At 51.7% G+C, this 24,125-nt stretch overlaps 1 protein-coding gene across 5 annotated transcripts; it reads left to right on the top strand.

Moving 5' to 3' along the window:
- Nucleotides 1–5,329: 5,329 nt before the first annotated feature.
- KIAA0040 (KIAA0040 ortholog) lies at nt 5,330–22,133 on the top strand. Of its 5 annotated transcripts, none has more exons than XM_075002602.1 (3): nt 5,478–5,506; nt 16,455–16,633; nt 18,462–22,133. In XM_075002602.1, the coding sequence occupies exon 3, from the start codon at nt 18,572–18,574 to the stop codon at nt 18,884–18,886; it is 315 nt and encodes a 104-aa protein (XP_074858703.1). In that variant the 5' UTR covers nt 5,478–5,506; nt 16,455–16,633; nt 18,462–18,571; the 3' UTR covers nt 18,887–22,133. The 5 variants fall into 5 exon arrangements, with proteins under 5 accessions (XP_074858702.1, XP_074858703.1, XP_074858705.1 ...); XM_075002603.1 differs by lacking the exon at nt 5,478–5,506 and adding an exon at nt 15,839–15,923; XM_075002601.1 differs by lacking the exon at nt 16,455–16,633 and having other exon boundaries at nt 5,330–5,506.
- The last annotated feature ends 1,992 nt before the right edge of the window (nt 22,134–24,125 follow it).

The raw sequence follows: 24,125 nt of genomic DNA, 5'->3' as shown, positions 1-24,125 counted from the left end.
CACTGACCAAGATCCACCCTGTGCCACTCCTGTGATTCTAGTTACCATCCACAAGCCAATACCGACTATTAAATTCCTTTTGGAGCGTTCACTGATTACCACACAGTTTCTTCATGTGTCTAAATATCAGCATGAACCATTCTGCTTATGCCACAAGTGTCCGGCAGCTATTTTAAGAGCAGCACGCATGCACCCTAAAGTAACTGACATTCTCTGCAAACCAGCTGCCAGAAACTTTTTCCCCAGGTGACCTCCAGGGGCAAGCCATTGGCTTCATCTGAAAGGCAGGTACCCCCCTGGCTTTGGCAGTGACAGCTTTCCTCTGGCTCGAGGCTGGTTCAAGTTGTCATGTCCTGGAATTGCCAGCTGAGATATGCAGTGTGCCAGCTTGCAAAGCAAAGAACTCTCTCCAGCCAGAGACAGAAGCAGCCATTGTCACGCCAGATGACTACGTGGGCTAGGTCAGGCATGCAGTGACCAGATTCAACTATGAAGGATGAATTCTCTGTCTCCTGCCTCAATGGGGGGTTATCCTCCCTGGGACACACTATCCTACTTACTACACAACTGTCTGCCTGTTCCTCTGCTGGTGCTGTTTTCACCATGCAGACCAGTGTTTCTCGACCAGGGTATGTGTACCCTGGGAGGTACACCAAGGTCTTCCAGGGGGTACATCAACTCACCTAGATATTTCCCTAGCTTTACAACATGCTATGTAAAAAACACTAGTAAAGTCAGTTCAATCTGACCTATTTCTACTGCTTCATATGCCTTACGATGAAATGTAAGTGCAACATTTCTATTCCAATTCATTTATCTCATGATAAGATGGTGGAAATTCAGCAAGTTTTCAGTAGGAGTCTTCTGTGATGGTTTTGTAAGTAAATAGCTTTAAAGTGGGGTGTAACTTGGTGGTATGTAAAACAAAACTGACTCCTGAAAAGGACAGTAACTCAAAAGGTTGAACAAAACTTGTTTCAAGACTTTAGATTACCTTAGGACCATGTTTCTCAACTGGTTGTAGAAGTAGCCTTACAGATATGCGAGAGAAGTATTGGGGTAGTTATAATTTTTTAAGGGGGGAGTTTATAAAAAAAAAAAAAAAAGGAGAAGTTGTGAAACACTGCTATAGACTATGGGCTTTGCTATTAAATGACCACTCTATGTCATTCATCTGCTTCGACAGGCAAAAGTGAAAAGGTCCCATGCCAGGTTCGCAAACACCAGCCTCCACTTTAGGGACCTGCAAACTCCAGATGTCAGTAACTGCCAGTATAATTTTGCACCCGTGACAAATTGCAGCCACTCAGACAGGCCCAGCCTTATAGCAAGGCGAGCAAGGAGATGGCCTAGGGCCTACCACATTCAGGGCTCTGCTGGCCGGGCCCCACCTTCAGCATGCTGTCTTGGGACCCACAAACTCTTTGACTGGGCCTACATTCAGAAATGTCGGCCCCAACTTCACCCACAAACCAGGCGCCTGCTGGACCTAAAGCACCGAAACTGTGGGATAAAATTCCACCTGTGTGTATTTGTACCCACAAGATTGCAGCTACAAAAACAGGGGTCTGACAAAAGCCAGGCTAAAAGATATGCATCCTGGGTACGTTCCAGCCATGCCAGCTATTTAGACCAGGGTTCCTCCTCTCTCTCAAACTAGCACCACTCAAGAGTCAAGGATGGGTGAGAGCCATTTGCACTGGCTGCCAAATTTCCTAATGTACAGCCACTCATTGCCGGACGGGCTGAGCTCAGATGCTCCAAGATTAAGCCAGGGCCAGGTGGTTTGAAATGCTTGCATAATATCCCTGAGCCAGCTGATAAGGCTGGTCACACCCATCAGTCCCATTCCACCTATCACCTACCTGACTCCTTCACCCTCAGTGGTGTTTGACACAGTACCTAACTCGGGGACAGCGACCAGCTCCCTCTCCACATAAGTTAGCGTGCATGCACATCTTTGTGAGAGAGTATCTGTATGTACGGGCATAGGCGTGTCTCTGCCTGTAGCACGTATCAGAGAAATAGCCATGATAGCCTGTATCTGCAAAAATGGGAAGTGCTGTGGCACCTTATAGACAAACAGATTCATTGGAGCTTAAGCTTTTGTGGGCAAAGACCCGCTTTCGACCTGTATCTGAGGAAAGCCCATGAAAGCCGATGCTCCGATAAATCTGTTGTCTACAAGGTGCCACAGGACTTCTCACTTTTTCCTGGAGAGCATGCCTGTGTTGTGTATGTCTGTGTGTATAGCCCATTGCCCTGCATGTATTACGTCTCTGCCTGTTAGTACGCGTGCCTGTGGACAGCATACCTGTGTACGTGTGTTGTGTACGCCTGCGGGCGTAGCGCTCAGCTGCGGTTGCAGTGGTGCCTCCTCCTGTAGCTCCTGTGTCCGTGCGCATGTGTGGTGCAGGCCTGTGGGTGTAGTGGGTGGCTGTGTGTGTGTACCTGTGAATGGGGGTGTGCTTTCTCAAGAGCACGTGGGTGAGTGGCTAGGAGGTGTGTGTCACCACGCTGGAGGGCGGGGAGGTGTATGTCACCTGGGTGGAAGCAGTGGTTGTGTAGCCAGGTGAGGGGTGCTTGGCCAGTGTGTGTAGCCAGGAGGTGTGTGGTGCCCGGCTGGGGGCTAATGGGTGTGTGTGTGTGTGTAGCTAGGTGGTGTGTGGTGCTCAGCCAGGGGGTATGTGTGTAGCCAGGAGGTGTGCAGCGCCTGGCCAGAGGGGGTGTGTGTAGCCGAGAGGTGAGTGGCGCCAGGCCGGGGGGGAGCGTGTGTGTGTGTGTGTGTGTGTGTGTGTGTGTGTGTGTGTGTAGCCAGGAGGTGTGTAGCACCAGGCGGGATGGGGGTGTGTAGCCGGGAAGGGGTTCGTGGGGGTGTGGGTGTGTGTAGCCGGGAGGTGTGTGGTGCCAGGAGGGGGTGTGTGTAGCCGGGAAGGGGGGGGGGGGGGTGTGTGTAGCCAGGAGGTGTGTGGCGCCGGGCGGGAGGGGGGGGTGTAGCTGGGAAGGGGGTGTGTGTGTAGCCGGGAGGTGCGTGACGCGGGGCAGGAGAGGGGGGTGTAGCCGGGAAGGGGTGTGTGTGTGTGGGAGTATGTGTGTGGGAAGCCGGGAGGCGGGTGTGTAGCCAGGAAGGGCAGGTGGGTGTGTGTGTGTGTGTAGCCGGGAGGTGCGTGATGCCGGTCGGGGGGCGGGGTGTAGCCGGGACGAGCGGGTGGGTGTGGGGGGGAGTGTAGCCGGGAGGTGCGTGGCGCTGGGCGGGAGAGGGGTGTGTAGCTGGGAAGGGTGTGTGTGTGTAGCCGGGAGGTGCGTGACGCCAGGCGGGAGGGGGGTGTGTGGGTGGGGCGGGGGTGTGGGAAGCCGGGATGGGGGGGTGTAGCCGGGAAGGGTGTGTGTGTGTGTGTGTAGCCGGGAGGTGCGTGGCGCCGGGCGGGAGCGGGGGTGTGTAGCTGGGAAGGGTGTGTGTGGGTGGGTGGGTGTGTAGCTGGGAAGGGTGTGTGTGGGTGTGTGTGTGTATAGCCGGGAGGTGCGTGGCGCCGGAGGGGAGCGGGGGTGTGTAGCTGGGAAGGGTGTGGGTGGGTGGGGGGGTGTGTAGCCGGGAGGTGCGTGGCGCCGGGCGGGAGCGGGGGTGTGTAGCTGGGAAGGGTGTGTGTGGGTGGGTGGGTGTGTAGCCGGGAGGTGCGTGGCGCCGGGCGGGAGCGGGGATGTGTAGCTGGGAAGGGTGTGTGTGGGTGGGTGGGTGTGTAGCCGGGAGGTGCGTGGCGCCGGTCGTGGGGGGTGTAGCCGGGAAGAGCGGGTGTGTGTGTGTGTGTGTGTATAGCCGGGAGGTGCGTGGCGCCGGGCGGGAGCGGGGGTGTGTAGCTGGGAAGGGTGTGTGTGGGTGGGTGGGTGTGTAGCCGGGAGGTGCGTGGCGCCGGTCGTGGGGGGTGTAGCCGGGAAGAGCGGGTGTGTGTGTGTATAGCCGGGAGGTGCGTGGCGCCGGGCGGGAGCGGGGTGTGTAGCTGGGAAGGGTGTGTGTGGGTGGGTGGGTGTGTAGCTGGGAAGGGTGTGTGTGTGTGTGTGTGTGTGTGTGTGTATAGCCGGGAGGTGCGTGGCGCCGGGCGGGAGCGGGGGTGTGTAGCTGGGAAGGGTGTGTGTGGGTGGGTGGGTGTGTAGCTGGGAAGGGTGTGTGTGTGTGTGTGTATAGCCGGGAGGTGCGTGGCGCCGGGCGGGAGCGGGGGTGTGTAGCTGGGAAGGGTGTGTGTGGGTGGGTGGGTGTGTAGCCGGGAGGTGCGTGGCGCCGGTCGGGGGGGGGTGTAGCCGGGAAGAGCGGGTGTGTGTGTGTGTGTGTGTAGCCGGGAGGTGCGTGGCGCCGGGCGGGAGGGGAGGTGTGTAGCTGGGAAGGGTGTGTGTGGGTGCGTGGGTGTGTAGCCGGGGGGTGCGTGGCGCCGGGCGGGAGCGGGGGTGTGTAGCTGGGAAGGGTGTGTGTGGGTGGGTGGGTGTGTAGCCGGGAGGTGCGTGGCGCCGGGCGGGAGCGGGGGTGTGTAGCTGGGAAGGGTGTGTGTGGGTGGGTGGGTGTGTAGCCGGGAGGTGCGTGGCGCCGGTCGGGGGGGGTGTAGCCGGGAAGAGCGGGTGTGTGTGTGTGTGTGTGTGTATAGCCGGGAGGTGCGTGGCGCCGGGCGGGAGCGGGGGTGTGTAGCTGGGAAGGGTGTGTGTGTGTGGGTGGGTGGGTGTGTAGCCGGGAGGTGCGTGGCGCCGGTCGGGGGGGGGGGTGTAGCCGGGAAGAGCGGGTGTGTGTGTGTGTGTGTGTAGCCGGGAGGTGCGTGGCGCCGGGCGGGAGCGGGGGTGTGTAGCTGGGAAGGGTGTGTGTGTGTGGGTGGGTGGGTGTGTAGCCGGGAGGTGCGTGGCGCCGGTCGGGGGGGGGGTGTAGCCGGGAAGAGCGGGTGTGTGTGTGTGTGTGTGTAGCCGGGAGGTGCGTGGCGCCGGGCGGGAGCGGGGGTGTGTAGCTGGGAAGGGTGTGTGTGTGTGTGTGTGTGTGTGTGTAGCCGGGAGGTGCGTGGCGCCGGGCGGGAGCGGGGGTGTGTAGCTGGGAAGGGTGTGTGTGTGTGTGTGTGTGTGTGTGTGTGTGGGTGGGTGGGTGGGTGTGTAGCCGGGAGGTGCGTGGCGCAGGGCGGGAGCGGGGGTGTGTGTGTGTGTAGCCGGGAGGTGCGTGGCGCAGGGCGGGAGCGGGTGTGTGTGTGTGTGTAGCCGGGAGGTGCGTGGCGCCGGGCGGTTCCCCCGGGGCTCTGGGCGCGGCCCGCTCTCGCGGAGCCCGTGGGGAGGACGCCGGGCTGCGCAGCGGGTCCCGCGGCGGCGGGCGGGCGCGCCCCGCGTGGGGCTCAGGCGGACAGGGCCAGGGGCCGCCGCCCCGGGTAGGGGCGGAGCGCGACGCGGCCGCTGACAGCCCCGCCCCGCCCCGGAGCCGTCAGCGCTGCACTTCCTCCGGCCGCTGCGAAACTGCGCCGGCGGCGGGGCAGCGCCCGGGGAGCTGCAGGTAAGCGGCGCTGCCGGGCCGGGGCGGCTCCAGGGAAACTGAGGCACGTGCGCGTGCGCCGCCGGGCCGGGCGCTGTGATGCAGGCGGGGGAGTAGGTGCGTGTTGCTGGATCAGTCTTTACCCCTCCCCCGCCCCCAGGAGAGCCGGGGCGCGTCACTCCCCCCCCTACTGTGCCTCAGTTTCCCCACCCCTTCCACGGGTCTGGCCTCTTCCCCTCTGAACGCTTCCGCCTGCGGGTGATGCCCCCAAGGATGGGGCCGGGGCACCGTGAGGCTGCTCCTGGACTCCCCGTCAGTGGCACGGCCCTGGGTTTCACAGTGGTGAGCTGTGAACCTGTAAGCAGCCCAGAAAGGGGGGAAGCTGCCAAGTCCTCGGCCCTAGGGTGCTTCAGGTTCATTCGTTGTTAAGCTGCTGCAGCCAGCATTAGCCACTCTTAGCAGGTGTCCTTGCTGATCAGGAACACCTCTAGGGCTCTCAGCTTGGGACTGGCACCGGGTCAGAGTGGGAGCAGCACCTCCTCCAGCTGGCCCTGAGATCCCCCTTCTTTCCCCACCAGCATGAACCTGTGTCCCCCATAACCCCCATGGACTGGGACCTTCTCCCCTTCCAGCAGCAGGGGCCCAGGGTGGGTTAGAAATGGAGATGAGTTGTGAAGAACAGTTTCTTGCTGGAGTTCTTTGCATTTTCAAATGCAAGGGGCACCTCACCCAGACCAGCCTCCTCTCTCTCAGCCCCTCGGCACCAGGAATCTTTGGCCCACAATTGTTTCATTCTTCTGGAGCAGCTGGGCCACTCAGGAGAGGTACTGGGCTCAGTTCACTTAAAAGGCACCAGCGTGCTGGCATGCAGGGCTGGGAGTTCAAGATTTGACTCAGATACTCAGGCTTCCTTTATCTTAGATCTTGACTTCAGTGAGACTTTTCGTACTGTTTCCTGTGACTGTCCTATAGAACAAGCTGCGGGAATACAACCTAGATGGAAGTAGTATAAAAGGGACAGGCCTAACTGATTGGAAAATAGCTAGTAGTTTATTAGTAGCACACAGTAAAGCCGGAAGAGCAAATCAAGTAGGGTCCCATATGGACCAATTCTATTCAGTATTTTCCTCTGTGATTTAGATAGTGGCATAGAGAGTATGCTAGAAGTTGGGGATTGATCCCCCTCAACTTGCAAGTACTTGAACAGGTAGGATTAAAGTTAAAAATGATCTGGAGAAACTGCAGAAGGGGTCTGAAGTAAATAGGAATGAAATTCAATAAGAATGAAAAGCAAAAGGACTCTACTAAAGTACATGGTAATTTCCACTTTGGACAAGAGCAGACCTCCTCCCTACCCCCCAGTGTTAACTACATCCACCCAGTTACACAAGGTCAACAATTTTCTTAACACATAGACAGGATCTTAGATTCACTAATTCCAAGGCTGTAAGAGACCATTGTGAACATTTAGACTGATCTCCTTCATAGGGGGGCTTCCCCCCTCCCCCTGCCTTCTAGAGCAGAGGCTTTGGAGAAACAGCCCATTTTGATTTTAGAAGTGACTGTGAAGGAGAAGGCTTTGGTGAACTGGCCCAGTGCAGGGCAAGGAATAGCTCAAGCCAATATTCTCCTGATGTTAAGTTTTTTATTTTCCACCCATTTCCCTTCCTTAAAAACAGCCACCCACCTCTACGGCATTAACTATACAAAGTGTCAGAGTTGTGAGAACAAGCACTCAGAAAAGTCACTTTAGTCCACAAGTTAAAACCCCAATTCCACACAGGAATCCAGAAGAGCCTGAAAGGAGTCCCAGTGAAGTCCGAAGGGCCCTACACAGACATCAGGGCACATCTGTGTGGATCAGTTTGTAGGACTAGGGCTTGACATTGTGCAATATAATTTACTCGGCCACATTACACAGCTGGAGTGATTTCCAGTCCTTTCCCCTTTGTGCAGTGTAAACCTTAACCTTTTTAAAAAAAACAGGTAGTTGCTGCTACAAAATACACAGGATGTGGCCAACTCATGTTAACAGAGTAACTTATATTTTAAATTTCCTGACACTTTCAGTGCCTGCTCCTTCGACTTTTAGTGCTGCATCAGTGCTAACTACCTGAGTTTTATAGGTCCAAGCTGTCAAACAAAGAGCTCCAAAATTAGGTGCCTAAATTCACTTTTGGGTCCAGGGAGTCCTTGTTGTAAGCCAGGTTATGTTCCTAAATAATGCAGCTTATAGTGAAATGACTTATAAAGGGCAATTAATATCCATAAGGAATAATGTAATTGGCTTGAGCTATGTTCCCAACACATACAGTTCACACACACTACATAATGTACCTATAACCCACAAAACACAAATAGAATAGAAACAAGTAAATAGATGAAAAAATAAAAAAGAAAGAAAAGACAGCTCTCCATGAGTTCCTAGTGCTTCCTGCAGCTCCCCCAGCTACCTGTCAGTTCCCCCGACTTGTCCTGGCTCTCTGCAGTGCCCCACCGGTCCCCCATAATTTCAGGGCTCCACTTCCAGGGCCTTTGCACTACAGCGCCTGCTGCCTGGCCACCACAAAACTCTGCCATGTTCCTGACTTTTGGTCCCTTGGCCCCTAAACAACATAAATGCAGATCCATGCGACTCATAATGAATCTGCTTTCCTGAATTAATTAATGACTTATATGCTCAATGACTTATAACGAAGTGACTGATAATGAGGACCCCCTGTACTTATTAAGTGACTTGACTTTCAGAAGTTCTGAGCACCTGCTGCTGACAGATTTTAATAGGAGCTACATGTGCTCACCATCAGGGGAGGAGGAGGGGGGTGTCACATTATTTAGGCACCTAACTTCATACGCCTAACTTTGACAGTAACAGACAAAAACCACAAACATATCCTATTTGATCAGAGAGGTGCCTAAAGCTCTAGTAGCAGCAAATTCTTCAAGACCAACACAAAACTTTCTCTGACTGGTTCCTACTCCATGCCCAATGCCAGGAAGGGGTTGTTATGGGGCACTTGTTTCCCTCTTCCAGAACAGCTTTCCAAGTGAACTAAGCATCTTTCCTGAAAGCACAGGTCTGATTGCATTTGCTCAGTGCCTGCTTGTACCATCCCTGGCTCTAATCAGTTCTTACCCCCATCCTCCCCAAAAAAGATTCTTTGGCTATCCTTCTGAAGCAGACTAACTCCACTTCCTTTTCTATCCCCGAGTACTCCAAATACAGCTCCTGCCAAGGCACCTCAGTCCTGGCTTACACCACCTCCTGCTTCTCCAGACATGGGCCTGGAGCATCAGACAAGTCAGTCAGTTATGTCAAAGTGCCCTGCTTGTTTGGAAGGTGCACAGGCAGGGATCTGTGTAACAACCCCCTTCTGGCTACAGAGGGATTAAACTAGTGCGGGGGACCCTTCAGCAACCGGGAGGGGGGGCAGGGGAGGAATAGAACTTCTGTTCCACCTCTCAGTGAAGCCCCAACACAACTGAACCAGCACAGACGCAGAGGAGGGCGAGGCTGGAAATTAGGAAAAAGTGTTTCACCAGGAGGGTGGTGAAGCACTGGAACGTGTTACCGAGAGAGGTGTTAGAATCTCGGTCCCTAGAGTTTTCTAAGTCCCAGCTTGACAAAGTCCTGGCTGGGATGATTTAGGTTGGATTGGTCCTGCTTTAGGCAGGGGGCTGGATTTGATAACCTCCTGAGGTTTCTTCCAGACCTAGGATTCTATGATAGGTGCAGGGCTGGGATGGAGTAATTTACACCTCACCGGATCCAGGGCTGATACAGGTTACTTCCACCTCCAGTCAGGGGAAGACCCACATTCTGCTCTGTGGTCTGCTCCTCTGGCAACACAGCTGAACGTTACCCCTTACTCAGGCCTGGTGGCAAAGCAATTAGGGTCCCCTGGGGCCAGACACATTAAGAGCCACATTCAGTTGATTCAGTTATGGTTTCAAGGGGAAAGGCAGCTGTGGCAACATTTTAAACAGCTCTGCTTTTCTGTACCCAGTAATTACACATTTAAATTGAAATTACATATTTAAAAAATTCCATTCACCTCTCCCTTTGAACTCTCAAGGCAGTAAGTATAAAAGCAGGCATCAAAATATACATCCTGTTTTGTCCAAAATTACTTTTTCTTATGGAGGAGTAGAGCGTTATGGGAGTTTGACTTCCCGTTTATGGAAAAGCAGCTTCATGCACACACCAGCCAGACAAAAACAAGGTATTTTGTTTGTTTGCTTTGCAGGCTGAAAAAAGAAGAAAAAAAAAAAAGTAAATCAGTTCCACAAAGGCAATAGGGAAATACAATCAGATCTAAAAATTACTTTATTTACAGGAGGCACCAGGCAGTGAGGAGGATGAGTGTGGGGTTCAAATATGTTAAGTGAGAGGCTGTCACATTTCCTTGCCGTGACAGCCACATACAGGAGGGCACAGGAAATCCAAGCACTGCAGGAAGATAGTGTTGTCTAGTCGGGCAGCGTTCTAAGACTTGGGTGTTCTTTGGGCAAGTCATATACCTTCTCTGTGCCTCCATTTCCCTATCTGTAAAATGGGGATGATGATAGCGACCCCATCGATAAAGCACTTTCGGATCTGCTGGCGAGAAGCTCTATGTTCAAGCGAGGTATCCTTACTCATTGATTTTCCTGTTAATTACCAAGGCTCTTTAAACAAAAGGTTTCAAGGCACGAGGCATCAAACGTGGCTGACACGACATTGTGCTGCAAGCGTTTGTTCCCTTTTGTAACTAGTTAAGCTTATTTATCATCTCCATTTCAGCAGACCTGCAGTTCCCTGTTCTGCCTGCGCACCTCTACCTTCACAGCACTGACAGTCTCTCTTCCTCTAGAGTTTGGCCCTGCTGCATTAAATCCCACTTAGGCCTTCACCCTGAAGGACAGATTTTCAGGTGCTGCCCTCCTGCGAAGCCTGTAAAGGGGGCACCAGAATCCACAGATGTACGCTGGATCTGTGCCGGACAGGTACATAAATCCAGAGCTGGCTTTTCCATAACCAGGGGGCCGCTCCCACAGTCCATCCGCAGGAGCACGGAAATCTAGGGTGGGGATCTTCGCCTGGTTCCAGATGAGCGAACAGACAGACTGCAGGTTCATCTATAACTGCCCAAGGGAAGTTGCCAGCTGGATAGTTTTGCTGTCCCTGCCTCAGCAGCCCCTAGGTGGTATTTTTTTCCCCTTTCTTTCTTCAGCCGAGAGGCGGGTTGTGATGGTGTGTAGCGGTGTACATGCCTCTATCTGCTGGTATGTGTGGCACACACCATGCCTTGTGTGCGCGGGGAGGCAGGCAATGTGCCAGTTTGGGCCAGGCTGGTCTCTTCCTTACAGGCCGGCAACTGGAGTTGTCAAAAGCCACCTGGACGGCAACAGGGCAATAACCCGTAGGCATTAGGGGGCAAGCAGGACACATGGACAGATCGAGGCACCTGGCTTCTCTCAGCTTTACCAGCCAACATGATATTCTGCCATGGGGCTGGAGGGAAACCTGCTCCAAAGCTCTTGGGGCTGAGGTGGCACCATTTTTCAGCCCCCTAAAACAAAAAGCAAGCAGTCCCATAGCACTTTAAAGACTAGCAAATGCCTGTTGTGAGGCACTGAGCTGAAGTGGGTCATAAATTTGTTAGTCTTTAAGGACTGCTTGTTTTTTGTGAAGCTGCAGCTGAACACGGCCACCCCTCGGTGACTATTTACAGCACCCTGCTTGGCCAGGCTGGGACTCTTTCCTTGCAGTGAGTCAAAGGCAAACATCAGGGCATGACAGGTTTGTCCCAGAGGCTGCCCCCAGCAGGATTATGTCGGAGTAAAAGCTCTGCCCGCTGGAATGCAGGAAGGAGGAGGAGGAGCGGTGGCTGACGGCATAATTTGTCTGTTGCTAAGGAGGTTATAGTCATTCTACTTGGCAACCCTTGAGGCTGGAAAGGGGGGAGTTGGACATGGGCCCGGATGGCATTCTTAAGTCCCACTTTACCCCTTGCATGCTGTTTAACCCCTCACCGATGTTCTGTCTAGATACCCACGGCATAAAGGATCCAGCCCCTCTGTGACCAGGGGCTAGGGCCATGCGTGTGTTCATCAGCTAGGTCAGTCAGCCCAGCCAGAGGTGCCCACAGACCCTCGGCCTGCTTGGGTGGGATACACCGGGCCACTTGTTGATTCAAGAAAGGCCACTCCTAAAAGCTCATGGAAGTGACGTTGCTACGGCAGCCAATCCAAGTGCATCGCTGCCCTGCGCACGCTCCTGGAGAAAATAGCAGCTTGCCATGTGCCAAGGCGTGGGCCCAGAGGAGGTGGCCTTCTGCTATCTCCAGAGCCTAAAGTTTTCCAGTGTTACCCATCTTAAAACTTCAGTGAATTAAACCTCACAATCCCCTTGTGAGGTAGAGAAGCAGCACTATCCCCATGTGATGGGGAAACTGAGGCACAGAGCAAGTAAGTGACTTGCCCCCAAAGTCACAGAGCTCTGTGTGGCAGAGGAGGGGACCAAACGCAGATCTCCTGGCTACTAGGGCCTGTGCCCTTACCACCGGATCACTCCCTCCAAAAGTCCTCTCCTGGAGCGTTCTGGCACTTGTGCCTCTGACTCCTACCCCATCCAGGCCTTGCAGAGTCACACGCAGCTAAAGCCACACAGTGCACACATGAACGTGTGTAGCAAAGGTATGACATATTCGGCTCGCCAGACGCGGATCGGGGGTGGCCTGTCACCAAGTAATGCTTCTGCACTCAGGGACCACTCAAAAGGCAAGCAAGCAGGGTCAGGAGAGCACAGACACCTGACCATCCATGCTGTCTCATGGCACGGGTCTCCCAGGCCTGCCGACGAAATACGCTGCCAGACGGCACCACCCCAAAGAGACCAGTCTGCACCAGCCACGGGTCAGGATTCAGTGTGAATGATGTTCAGTCAGGGCCAAAGCGTCACAGGTTTCTATGAACAAGAAGTTAGCCCAGAAGAATAGCGGTCCATTGCAGATTGTAGCCTGCCACTGATACACACTATAACCACAACAAAAAAAAGCAGTCAAGTAGCACTTTAAAGACTAACAAAATAATGTATTCGATGATGTGCTTTTGTGGGACAGACCCACTTAAAGTTCATCACCTAATAAACTATTTTGTTAGTCTTTAAAGTGCTACTTGACTGCTTTTTTGTTTTGATAGAATACAGACTAACACGGCTCTCTCTCTGTCACATTACAACCACCTACTCTAGGAGGGCACTTTGTTTCTTCTTTCAGTTCTTAGGCATTGTACTCTTTGAGATGGGGACAGATCATCAGAAGAGCAGCCTAGCCACCTGCTGAGTCAAGCTGGCTGCACTTTTTACTTTCAGATTTCACACACACACACACACACACACACTTTTCAATAAAAAAATTAGTGTTTTTAATCAAGGCAGAAATGTTTGTTGGAACTGTCCATTCCAGATTAAATGGAGTTTTTTTGCTGTCAAAATACTGTAAATGTTTCAATTTTTTGGCAACTAAACCGCAACTATATTTCTGTTTACAGTTCTCAGAAACTGAAGTTTTCAGTTATCTGGGCAAATTTGTTTATTTACTGAAAAAGGCCCCATATTTTTCCAGTTTTCAAAAGCCAAAAAAAAAAAAAAAAAAAAAAGTTAAAGGATTCTGTTTTGGCTGCTAAAAACTGATTTTAAAAAACACCTCCCAAAAAACTGGTAGAAAATTTAGGTTAAAAGAATAAGGGTCGTCCCCTCACCCCATCATAAAGTATTTATTTGGATATTTTTTAAAATGAAAACATCTCCCATGCAGCTGTAACACTGCAGTCTTTTGAACAACCAGCTGTAAGCATCCCAGTGGGAGCAGCTGAGCTCTTTGGAAAAATCTCTCCCTTGTTCCGATGTTTAAATAAGACCCGAGCTCTTTTGAAAATCTGTCTTCCTCTGTGGGGACTCAGCCCTTGAAAATTTGACTCTTGGGTCTCTCTGTTTCAGCACAAAAGATGCAGTGGGGAGGAGGTATCATTGATATGGGTACAATGTTTAATTTCCTGGGGGCAGAATTCTTCATTTTCTTTCAGGCCACGTAATGCAGCTCTGAGTTAGAGAGCAGAATGCCACTGCAGGCTGAGGGTAGCCAGAGACTGGGTGCACACATGGCCCAAGCTGCAGTGAACATGTTCTGTGACAGAGTAACACATGCTGTATGGGTATCATATCCTTCCTGCAGCCAGGCAGGTCCGTGAAAGAGTGGGAAGGGAGACGATACGTGTTGAGATGCTGTTTCACATGAACAAGAGCCCAGTTTTGCTATTCATTAAAACAGAGTATGTGACTGCAAGCCCTGGGCACATAAGTAGCATCCACATACTAACCAGATGCACTAGCCACAGATACAAGAGGGTAAAAACTTGTGTATCTTTACTTGTGACATACAAAAAGGATGAGACAGCAGTAAATGCAGCCCACAACAGCAATCCAGTTTATTGGTCCTTCAATAAACTAGGCTCCCTGGGGAGCCCTCTGCCACACACAAGAAAAAAAGAGAAAAAAAAAGCAACACAGCAGGGATCTCCCATAGTTTAGTAATTGTAGAACCCAAGTGGGAGTCCAGATAACTGGGTTTTATTTCTGTCTCTGCCACAGACCTCGATCTCACACAGTCTGATTGGTAGTGGAGGAAAGCAAGTCCAACCCCCACTGAATCTCCAGAGTTACACGTGGGTGTGTGTAGGCATCCAATGTGAAAGATGCAGACCTGCCCCTGCTCTGCCTCAGTTTCCCCTCTGTAAAATTGGTGCTCTGATACTCGCTCTGCCTCTGAGGGAGGCTGTGGGGCTTGCGTTGTTAATGGAGGCCAAGCCCTTTAATAAATAACAATACTTGGCTCTCAAGTAGCGCTCTTCAGCCAGAGATCTCAAAGCACTTGCAGATCCTTGAGTGGAAAACACTAGGTGAGAGTAATGCTCAGTATGTTAGCCCCTCAGTCACCTACCAGTTCTCCTAGCAGCTGTCTGACCACCATTCCCGCATCCTCCCCATCGTGGTTGCTTTTGTGGGGAATCTAAGTCCCCAGAGGCCTCAGCGCCCCAGAAGAGCACTACCTTGTAGAGGCCATCAAAGGGCTTTGTTAGGTCCCTGGGCAGGCTGAAAGTGAACCCAGCCCTCTGGCCAGGAAAAGGTAGGTTTCTTGGTGGAACCTACAGGTGAACAGCACCTCACCCTCAGGGAAGGAAACCTTACACACAGCCACAAAAATGCTGCTGTCATCACACTCTCCCCCCGCCTGCCTCTTGAGAGGCTTTCTAGGTGAGTCACAGCAGTTGTGTCATCTGTCAGGCTCTGCCCTGGATCAAAGAGACACACTCTTCCCCACCGCACTTTCGGCCTCACTTCTTTAAGTGACTTGAACCGTGGGTGAAAGGTGCCTCTCATACCTTTGTAGCTACATTAAACAGGACCTCCGTCTCCAGGGGGTATGTCCCACTGTCACACGCTCTCCAATACCCACTTCAGAGCTCAGAAGGACTCTCACTGGTTTCCCTGGGCATCAGATCAGACCATGGCCTACTGTGATCACCTCGAGTTAGGAAGAGAGTTGAGTCTACAGCTCATCTGTGGACCTCTCACCAGAGCAGGTCTGCCACAGCCAGTTGTAGGAGCTGTGACCCAGACACCTAACCCCTGGGCAGATGTTGCTGTCCTCCTGCAGACAGTCAAACAGAAATCGGTCAGTAGCTGTGTTCCGTCACCACCAAGCTATGCATGTACCAGTGACCTGGTGATGAAAGGTTCTGTGTTCATCCAAGCCCACCAGGAGCGCAGGTGCTATCTGTCAGCTGCTGTCTGAGCAGTCTTCCTTAGGAGGTGGCTATCTGCCAAGTTAAACCGAACAAGACAGCACTCACCCAGCAGCAGGGTAAGGGGCAACAAGATATAAAATAACCTCCACCACTCTCTCGGCATGCCGGGGGGCTGGGAACATGTCTGTCCTCTATCTCACAGACATAGTCACACATTCTGAGCAAATCTACCCTTGATTGCAAAATACGGGTCTATGTACCCTGCGGGGGGGGGACACAATCCATCTAGATATTTGCCTTGTTTTACAACAGGCTACATAAAAACCATAAGAACGACCACACTGGGTCAGACCAAAGGTTAATCTAGCCCAATATCCTGTCTTCCGACAGGGGCCAGTGCCGCAGAGGAAGTGAACAGTGATCAAAGTAGTTCCTCTCCTGTCATCCAGTTCCAACCTCTAACAAAAACAGAGGCTAGGGACACCATCCCTACCCATCCTGGCTGATGGCCATTTATGGGCCTAACCTCCATAATTTTTCTAGGTCTTTTTGGAACCCTGCAGTGCTTTTCTGAAGCACTGGTGAAGCCAATACAAACTAAAATTTCATACCAGGACTTTATACATCTATGCATACTATGTACTGAAATGTAAGTACAATATTTATACTCCAGTTGATTTTATAATTCGAAAAAAAATGAAGAAAAAGTAAGGAATTTTTCCAGTAATAATGTGCGAGACACTTGTATTTTATGTCTGATTTTGTAAGCAAGTAGTTTTTAAGTGAGGTGTAGCTTGGGGATGCACAAGACAAAAAAATCAGACCTCAGAAAGGCATACAGCAGTCAGGAAAGCTTGAGAGGCGCTAAAAAGACAGTAGTTTGGTTTGGTGGCCAAAGTAGAAAATCCACACACAAAACTTTGGTTACTTTTGAACCAAAACTGAATTTTTTTGGTTTCTCTCATTGAAATGAAAAACCAACAATATTTTGTTCAGCTCAAATGAAACATCTGAAATACAATATTCATTCCAACTGACATTTTCTGAACAAAAATGTTGAAATGCTTCATAAAGATAAATGTGGAAATTAAGTGTTTTGACATTTCCCCCTGAAAACATTTGACATGTTTTGTCAGCCAAAACCATTTGCTGAATTCAGCTCAAATTTTAATTTTTCCAGGAAACCAAAACTCATTCTTCAGTGAACAGAAAATTCACCGCCAAAATACTTACTCCAGTTTAACTGCTGGCACTTCAGGGTAAACACTTGATGCTTGTGGGATCGCTGGAAAGCAGGCTTTGTGAATTAATTGACAGCTTAGCCATCATCCATACAAACCAGGCTGGTAATCACTAAAGGTAAGAGTTGTACCAGGAGAGACAAGAACCAGGCAGCATGCCAGCAAGGGGAAGTGGCGTGAGACGTTGCCAAGAATGCTGTGTTTGGCTGGTTATGTGCACCGCTAGGGGAATGCCATTGTTATGTCAGCTTTTGTTCTGAGAAGCTACTTGGAGGGGAGTCATTATCCAGCATGCAAGAAACCTTGGATTACAAGAAACACTCAGTTAAAAAGTAAAATGCTAAGGGCTGCAGGGAGTGGGTGACTGGGGATGAACCTTTGAAGTTAAAGGTTCTGTAACAAGTTAGTCAGACATTCAAATCTAGAGCTGGTTTAGAGCCCAGACTGAGCATTGTTATCACCTGAATGCTGTACATATGCCTGTGTTGCAGTAAGTGTGTAATGTGTGCATGCCTGCGATTACAGCTCAGAGGCAAATCGCTCAGTGCAGCTTGTAAACTGCATGCAGAGGTCACCAGAAGCAGCGGTCTTGCCTAACCAAGACTGAGGCACTGTGGTGAGGCGCTCTTCCTGCGAGAAGACTGGAGACTCCCAGCTAGCGCCTCACCAAGTTCCACCCCAAGTACAAGGTGCACTTCCTCAGCCTGCCTTTTCCAGCCTCCCAAAACCCTACCAAAATAAACACTGCATCACGTACAGTTCTCTGCTGAAAAGGAAGAGCGCGACAGAGAATGTGACCGAAACATGAGTCGTGTTGCGTACCACATGACTGGAAGGTGCTCAGACGCTATCATGATGAGGGCAGTATAGAAACCAGAACAGAACTTTTGACCTCACCTTTAATTTGCTTTGCAGGAGATCATTTCAAAAGCAAGTGAACAGTCAGTCTGAAAGCCTCCTTGCCCGTCTGCACTGTCTACAATCCCCCCATCATTCCCATTTATTTTTTCCAGCCATGGCCATGTGCTGCCCCTTTCCTTAAAGGGCAGTGGCCCATACAGACATCCAGCCCTGTAGTCACGGTAAGGATGAGCAAACCTCAGAAAGTTTCAGGAGTCAGTCCAGATCAAGCATCCACCTCTGGAGAACTCTCATCTCTGCTCCAGGTGGGACATCTCAGGAGACCAGCCTCCCTCACATATGTCACTGCTTCTGGTCTCAGGGGAACCCAGCAGCACAGAGCTGTGTGACCAGGAAAACTGGGCTGAAAAGCATTATTCAGAACCCTTTGAACTCATTAGAGGGTCTGATTCTCATTGGAACTGAGCCCAGAACAAAAGCCCAGACCTAGATGCTCCACAGACTCTAGAAATCCCCATGCACAAGCAGAGCATCTCTGGTGCTTATTGCATTCAAACCAGTACGTCGTCCTGCTGCCTTGCCAGAGGCAGGAGTTTGATGCCCCTCACTGGTCCTATTTGTTGTGGCCCAGAGGAGATGTGGGAACACAGTGTAAGGAGCACTTCCCCCATAAACTGGGGAGGGGAGTCTATGGACATTGTTAAGCAGAAGCAGCAAGAATGGCCTGGGAAATATTAACCAGCCCTCTCAGAACTCAAGCTCAGCAGCTTCAGAAGGTCAGCCCCAGTGTTGGGTTCGCCCCATTGCTCCAGCCAGGTGGGAATTCTTGGGGAACCTGGAAGCAGTAGGTTTGCAGGGGGCTCTTCAGCTTAGCTGGGCAGAAGGTTGTCTGCGTGATTCGGCCTGCAGACCAGGCTCCTGAATTGTTGCCCTTTTGGGCGCTGTGGTCCCACTGCTGCGGCTGGCTGGGCTGAGCTGAGCACTCACCAGGCTGGCAGGCCCGAGGGGGAACTTTGCAAGCTCCACTGAGCAAAGGCACATTCCAGGGCAGTCTCGATTTCCTGTTGTCTCCTCTGTCTTCCCAGGTGCTGACCAGAGCTGCTTCAGGGACCCCTTTTGCCTGCCCTCAAGGCTGAATGATTAGTAGAGCAGCCCCAGGTGGGAGACCAGCCACCCAGCCAGCCACCCACCCACCATGGAGCAGGTCAGCTCGTTCTTCGACTCGCTCCGGAATTTCATTCACACCAAGCACCAGGAGGGAGTCTTCAACACCGTCTGCCTGGCGGTGCTGACCGGGCTGCCCTTCCTCATCCTCCTGTTCCTCCTCTTCATCTGCTGCCACTGCTGCTTCTGTAGCCGGCGGCGGAACAAAGGTGGCAGCGGCGGCAGTAACAGGCACATCCAAGCCGAGAGGAACAAAAAAAGGAAAAAGAAGGACGAGGAGGACCTGTGGATCTCGGCTCAGCCCAAGCTGCTCCTGCTGGACAAGATGCCATCGCTGCCTGTCTAGTTGAAGGCAGAGGGCAGAGATCCTCCTCCCAGCAAGCCCTCCTGGCTAGACACCCAAAGGAGCCACGGTGACAACTCGGTCTCCTTTGCTGAGGGCTTCACAAATTTCAGGACAAGCCAGGCCATGAGTGGGAGCATGGAGATGTCACTCGAGGACACCTAAGCCAGCAAATCTTTACACGCGCGCCCATCATTGCACTAGGCAGCATGCTGCGGGACACCCACCTGCATCTGTGTGCAGGAGGACAGGTGCGTGCTCACACGCCGTTAAGCACCAGGTAAGCACACCATCACGTGCACGAAGACCTGCGTGCCCCGGGGCATCCACTGACACGTGTGCACTTAAAGTTCACGCCCCCTCACGCTCCTCTGCACGCACGCACACGCCTGCTCCTGTGCGGAGACAAGCATGAGGTGACAGCACCACGCAAAGGGTTTCCCTTCCCACTCTGGCAAGCTGCTGCTTTGCAGCCCCTGGTGAGCCCAGTACTTAGCCCATCCCCAGAGCTTTCCAGGAGACTGAGACCAAACAACGCTCCCTTGAAGCACCAGAGCAGCCCCATGTGCTGCCAGCAGCCACCTGCAGAACAATGATCAGGAAGAACAGCTCAAAGGCGGCGCCCTAAAGGACTGAAACCTTTGCACTGGGACTGCAGAGCTGGTTTGGGACTGGCTTCCAAGCACACAGGGCCGTTCGGCAGCTCGCTCTGCAGCAGGGAAAAGTGGCTCTGTTTCTCCACTACAGAGAGAGAGGAGAGTCCAGCAGATACCAAACAGAGGCTTAGCTCCAGCATTACAGCTGGTTATTTAAGGACTGTGAGAAAGGGTTCATCTGCGGACAAAAGGTCCTTGTACACTGCTCAGGTCTTGGAACACTGACTCCATATGTATCAGACAGGGAGCCGTGTTAGTCTGTAGCTTTGAGAACAACAAGAAGTCTTGTGGCACCTTATAGACTAACAGATATTTTGGAGCATGAGCTTTAGTGGGTGAAGACCCGCTTCATCAGATGCATCGTCTTTGCCCACAAAAGCTTATGCTCCAAAATATCTGTTAGTGAACAACAAGAAGTCTTGTGGCACCTTATAGACTGACTCCATATGACCACTCAGACCACACACACACACCAGCATGCTAGACACATGCTCCCACGGACCCACAGGCAGGCACGCACCCTGGTGGGGAGTAACTCCTGCCATCCAACTCCACCACTGTTCCAGGGAGCACTTTCTGGCGTGTTCCCACAAGGGCAGCTGGCCTTGGGATTCAAAGCCCCCATGCTGTGAGGGGCCTGAAATCCAGATACATTTCAGACCCACGAAAATTTCCTTCCCTCTCCACCCAGCCCGAAGAGAGATTGTCCCAGATAAATGCCACATGCTTCAGACGTGTCTTCTTCCCACTCCTGAGACCTTCCTTGTCTCAAGCAAGGCAGCCTGTCCCATCCTAGCAGGCAGCAGGCCACCACCATCTGTGCCTCCTACGCCGCTTCTGACCCCACCCAAACCCTCTCGGACTGCAAAGGGTCTTTCCCAGGGGCCTTGCGTGACTCCACCCCCGCCGTGCACTGTTGCAATGATCCTTCAGGCTTATTTAAGTCTCATTTATCAGGTTTGCAAACAAACTGAGTGGGTGGATCCCTCGTCTCATCTGTGCTTTCCAACAAGCCAGGGCAAGAGACAAATATTTCCACTCGCAGGGCTCTGCTGGGAACATTCCAGTTTACTTTATTTTTAGCCTCCAGAGCAGACTGCCCAGAGGGCTCCAAGAAACATTTAAAACCCCATCTGGGCCAGCCCTGGTGGAGCAGGTCAAACAGCACAGCCTCCAGCATGGCAGACTCCGGGCTGAGTCCTCATCTGCGTCAGGGTGTCTCGCCCAATCTCCACCAGAAGAGATCTACCTCTAGGGCACCCTTCCCCTGGGGCACGTGGGTAGCAAATAGAGCCGGCCAGGGGCTTACAGACTCAGCCACTTCTTGCGTGCCTTCAAAGTGAAGCTGATTGACATCACATCACTGGGTCTTGCCCTCACTCAGCTACTTTGTTCAGAGCCCCCCCCGGTGCCTCCACACCGCAGGACCTGATACTGGATACAGTTCAGCTCCTTCATTAACTTCATCTCCATTAAAATACAGGGACCCCCTGCAATTTCAAGGGGAAAGGGCAACAAATAAGTCAGATTTGAGCCTGGAAGCTTGATCCTAGATACAAACTTTTCCTGAGCATCTCTGGCACCCCGGCTGGTGTGCCACTCTCCCAGCACCTGCTCCAAGGTACTCTGTTATTTGTCTCCCTTTCCAAAATGGTGTAACTTTATAATCTCTCCCCCTACAGCACCACCCCCCGCCCCCCCCCCCACACAAAATGTGCTGTTAAACAAGCTTTTCTTGTCACAGGGTCCCCACCCCCAGAGATACGGTGTTTCTGATGAGCCCAAGCTGATAGAATGAGGCCCTGTGAAAAGAACCACTCAGGAGTAAGTAGTGCAAATCCAGGGGAAAAACATAGCATTCTAGGGTGGGAAGGGACCTCAGGAGGTCATCAAGTCCAGCCCCTCGCCCCTAACAGGTGCGGTTGTTTCACTCTGCCATTGTTAAAGGCCCCAGAAAGGCATGCTGGGAAACTGTTTCCTGTAAGGGTCCTCAAAGCTGTACTGGCAAGAGTCAGCAGGGTCTGAAAGTCAAGGGAAGGGGCTGTGTCTGCATATGTGCACTCCACCATGGTCCAAACATGTCCAGACTTCAGACAAGTTCAAATTTACAGTCAAACTCTCCAGTCCTGTACCACCTGTTTAATGGACTGAACCCGCAGCCCAGAACTCCATCTCTTCAGGACGTGGCCCCATCTCTACCCAGTGTGCAGAGCCAAAGGAGCAAAGCTGAGGTGACTGCTTCAAGAGAGCCACCACCTTGACCAATACCAGGGACCAAACCAGCCCTTCCAGAGCTGAAAGCAAGAACTTCTGTAGTTTGAACTGCAAAAAAGACCCACATCTGCTATAGATCAGTGTGACGCGTGCTAACCACAGGCTTCATCTGCAGTGTCTGACACATAGGACAAGGCAGTGTCTGACGCATGTTCAGTACACACCGATAAGACCCACTATGGCTCAGGTTCCTACCCCTGGCTTTGCCCCTGCCTTGCAGGGAGTTTTCTGTGCACTGATCTGGATTTCAGTTTTGGCCTCTCTTCACAGTTCATGCTCAAGAAAAATTAAATTAAAATTAAAAGTTTTTCAAAACTCCACTGAGTGGTTCTGTCTCCAGGTCTCAGTCATTTATTTGTTGGGGAAAATATTTTTGCACCTTCTCACTGGCCTCAGATGAGATCTTTGATGACTTCAGTCAAGAGGAATGCGGAATGACCCCTCTTTTGAGAGGCTCATGGATAAATTATTCTTAAAAGGGCAGGTTAAGATTAGCAGTGTTTAATGTATCTCCTTGTTAAAAACCTCTTCTGGCGGGAAAAAAAAAGGGGGGGAAAGGAGGTTAAATTATGCTTCTGTTCTATAGAAATTGGGAAGCACACAATATTTTTCTTGGGGTTCATTGAGCCTTAGTTCTAGTGTGGTTTAGGTCACAAGCTTAATTATGCTAATCCAGTCCCTCATAGCTGTTTGCACTGGAGACATCACAAAAAACGATCCTTATCTTCACTTCTGCCCAGAATTTCAGAAGAGTTTAGCATGTTGGACATATGTGAGGTGCTAATTCCTGCCCCCCCGCAAAAAAAAAAAAATCAGGCCTTATTTACATGCAGCTTATTTAGGGGTCATTAGAGAATGTTTTGGGGTTAAACCGAATAGTAATAGGTCATCATGATCAAAGTTGTGAAGGAACTCACATATGTACCTGCAGAACTGGTAACTTAGCCAGCTTCTGTACCACATCTGTACCAGAGAATTGTTAATGTGACACCAGTTTTTATAAAAGGCTTTTGAGGTGATCCCACCAATCCCAGTCAGCCAAGCTTCAATATCAAACTGGTTAAAGCTACAGTAAGGTACAAAATTATCAGGCACACAGATGAACACAGTTTGTTGGGGAAGAGGCAGCGCAGTTTGTGAAAAGAGAAATCATACCTCACCAATCTACTAGAATATTTGAGAGGGGTCAACAATCAGGCAGACAAGGGTGATCTAGTGTAGCTGAATTTTCAGAAAGTCCATGACAAAGTCCCTTCCCCATGGCTCTTAAGCCAAGTAAGCTGTCCTGGGGATGAAAGGAGATCCTCTCATGGATCAGTAACAGGTTAAAAGAGAGGAAACAAAGAGGAGGGATAAGTGGTCACAGGGAGTAAGGTTGCCAACTTTCTAATCAAATGAAACCAAACACCCTAACCCCAACCCTTCCCAAGGCCCTGCTCACTGTGTTCCCCTCCAGGGATGAGGGGTGTAGGGTGCAGGAGCAGGCTTCAGATCTGTGGCAGGGAGTCAGGGCTCAGGTTCACCCTTGGCAGCTCCTGGTCAGAGTCATGGCAGGGCTAGGGCACTCTAGCCTCTGCCCGTCCTCAAAAGCAGCCAGCAGTCCAGCACCTACATGGTGTTTGAGGGGTGTCAGGATTCAGGACACCTGCACAGCTCTCATCCACAGGCACCACCACAACCCAACTCTTATTGGCCAGTTCCTGGAGGGAATGTGGAGTCAGGGGGACAAGCACCAGGCAGAGCCCCTTAGCCCCTCTGCTTATGAGCCAGATATGCTGGCTGCTCCCAGGACACAGACTGGTGCCAGCACAGGTAGCAACAAGATTGCCTGAGCCCTGTGGCACTGCTAACTGGATTTTCAACTGCCCAGCTGGTGATGCCGACCGGATCCTCCATGCTCAACTAAGTGGTCCAGTGGAAAACGAGACACCTGGTCCCCCTACTCTGGTGAGGGGTGAATAATCCCACAGTGTTCCTAAGCTTCCAGAAGCAGGAACTGGACAACAGGGGGTGGATCCTTCAATAATCAGCTTGTTCTGCTCATTCCCTCTGAAGCCCCTGGAACTGGCCACCACCAGAAGACAGGATACTGAGCAAGATGGATTATTAGTGTGACACAGCATGGCCGCTCCTCTGTTCTCGTGCATTAAAGGGTGCTGCATTCCCTGGTTACGGATAATGAGCACATCTGAAAATAAGGCCGTGAGTTCTTTTGAAAAACTTCACAGAGAGCCAGGACTGAAAGGGGCCAGGCTTGGGGTGCACTGGAAGAACTGCGAGCCTTTTGGGAGTTGAGTGACAGAGTGAGCTGC

Source organism: Carettochelys insculpta, chromosome 9 (assembly GCF_033958435.1).
Source record: "Carettochelys insculpta isolate YL-2023 chromosome 9, ASM3395843v1, whole genome shotgun sequence".
NCBI classification, from domain to species: Eukaryota; Metazoa; Chordata; order Testudines; family Carettochelyidae; genus Carettochelys; species Carettochelys insculpta.
Note: the sequence above shows the minus strand (reverse complement) of the source record. Positions and strands in the feature narration are given on the sequence as shown.

What these genes read in the sequence shown, in the direction of transcription:
- KIAA0040 (XM_075002601.1), top strand. Translation starts at nt 18,572, where the DNA reads ATGGAGCAGGTCAGCTCGTTCTTCGACTCGCTCCGGAATTTCATTCAC.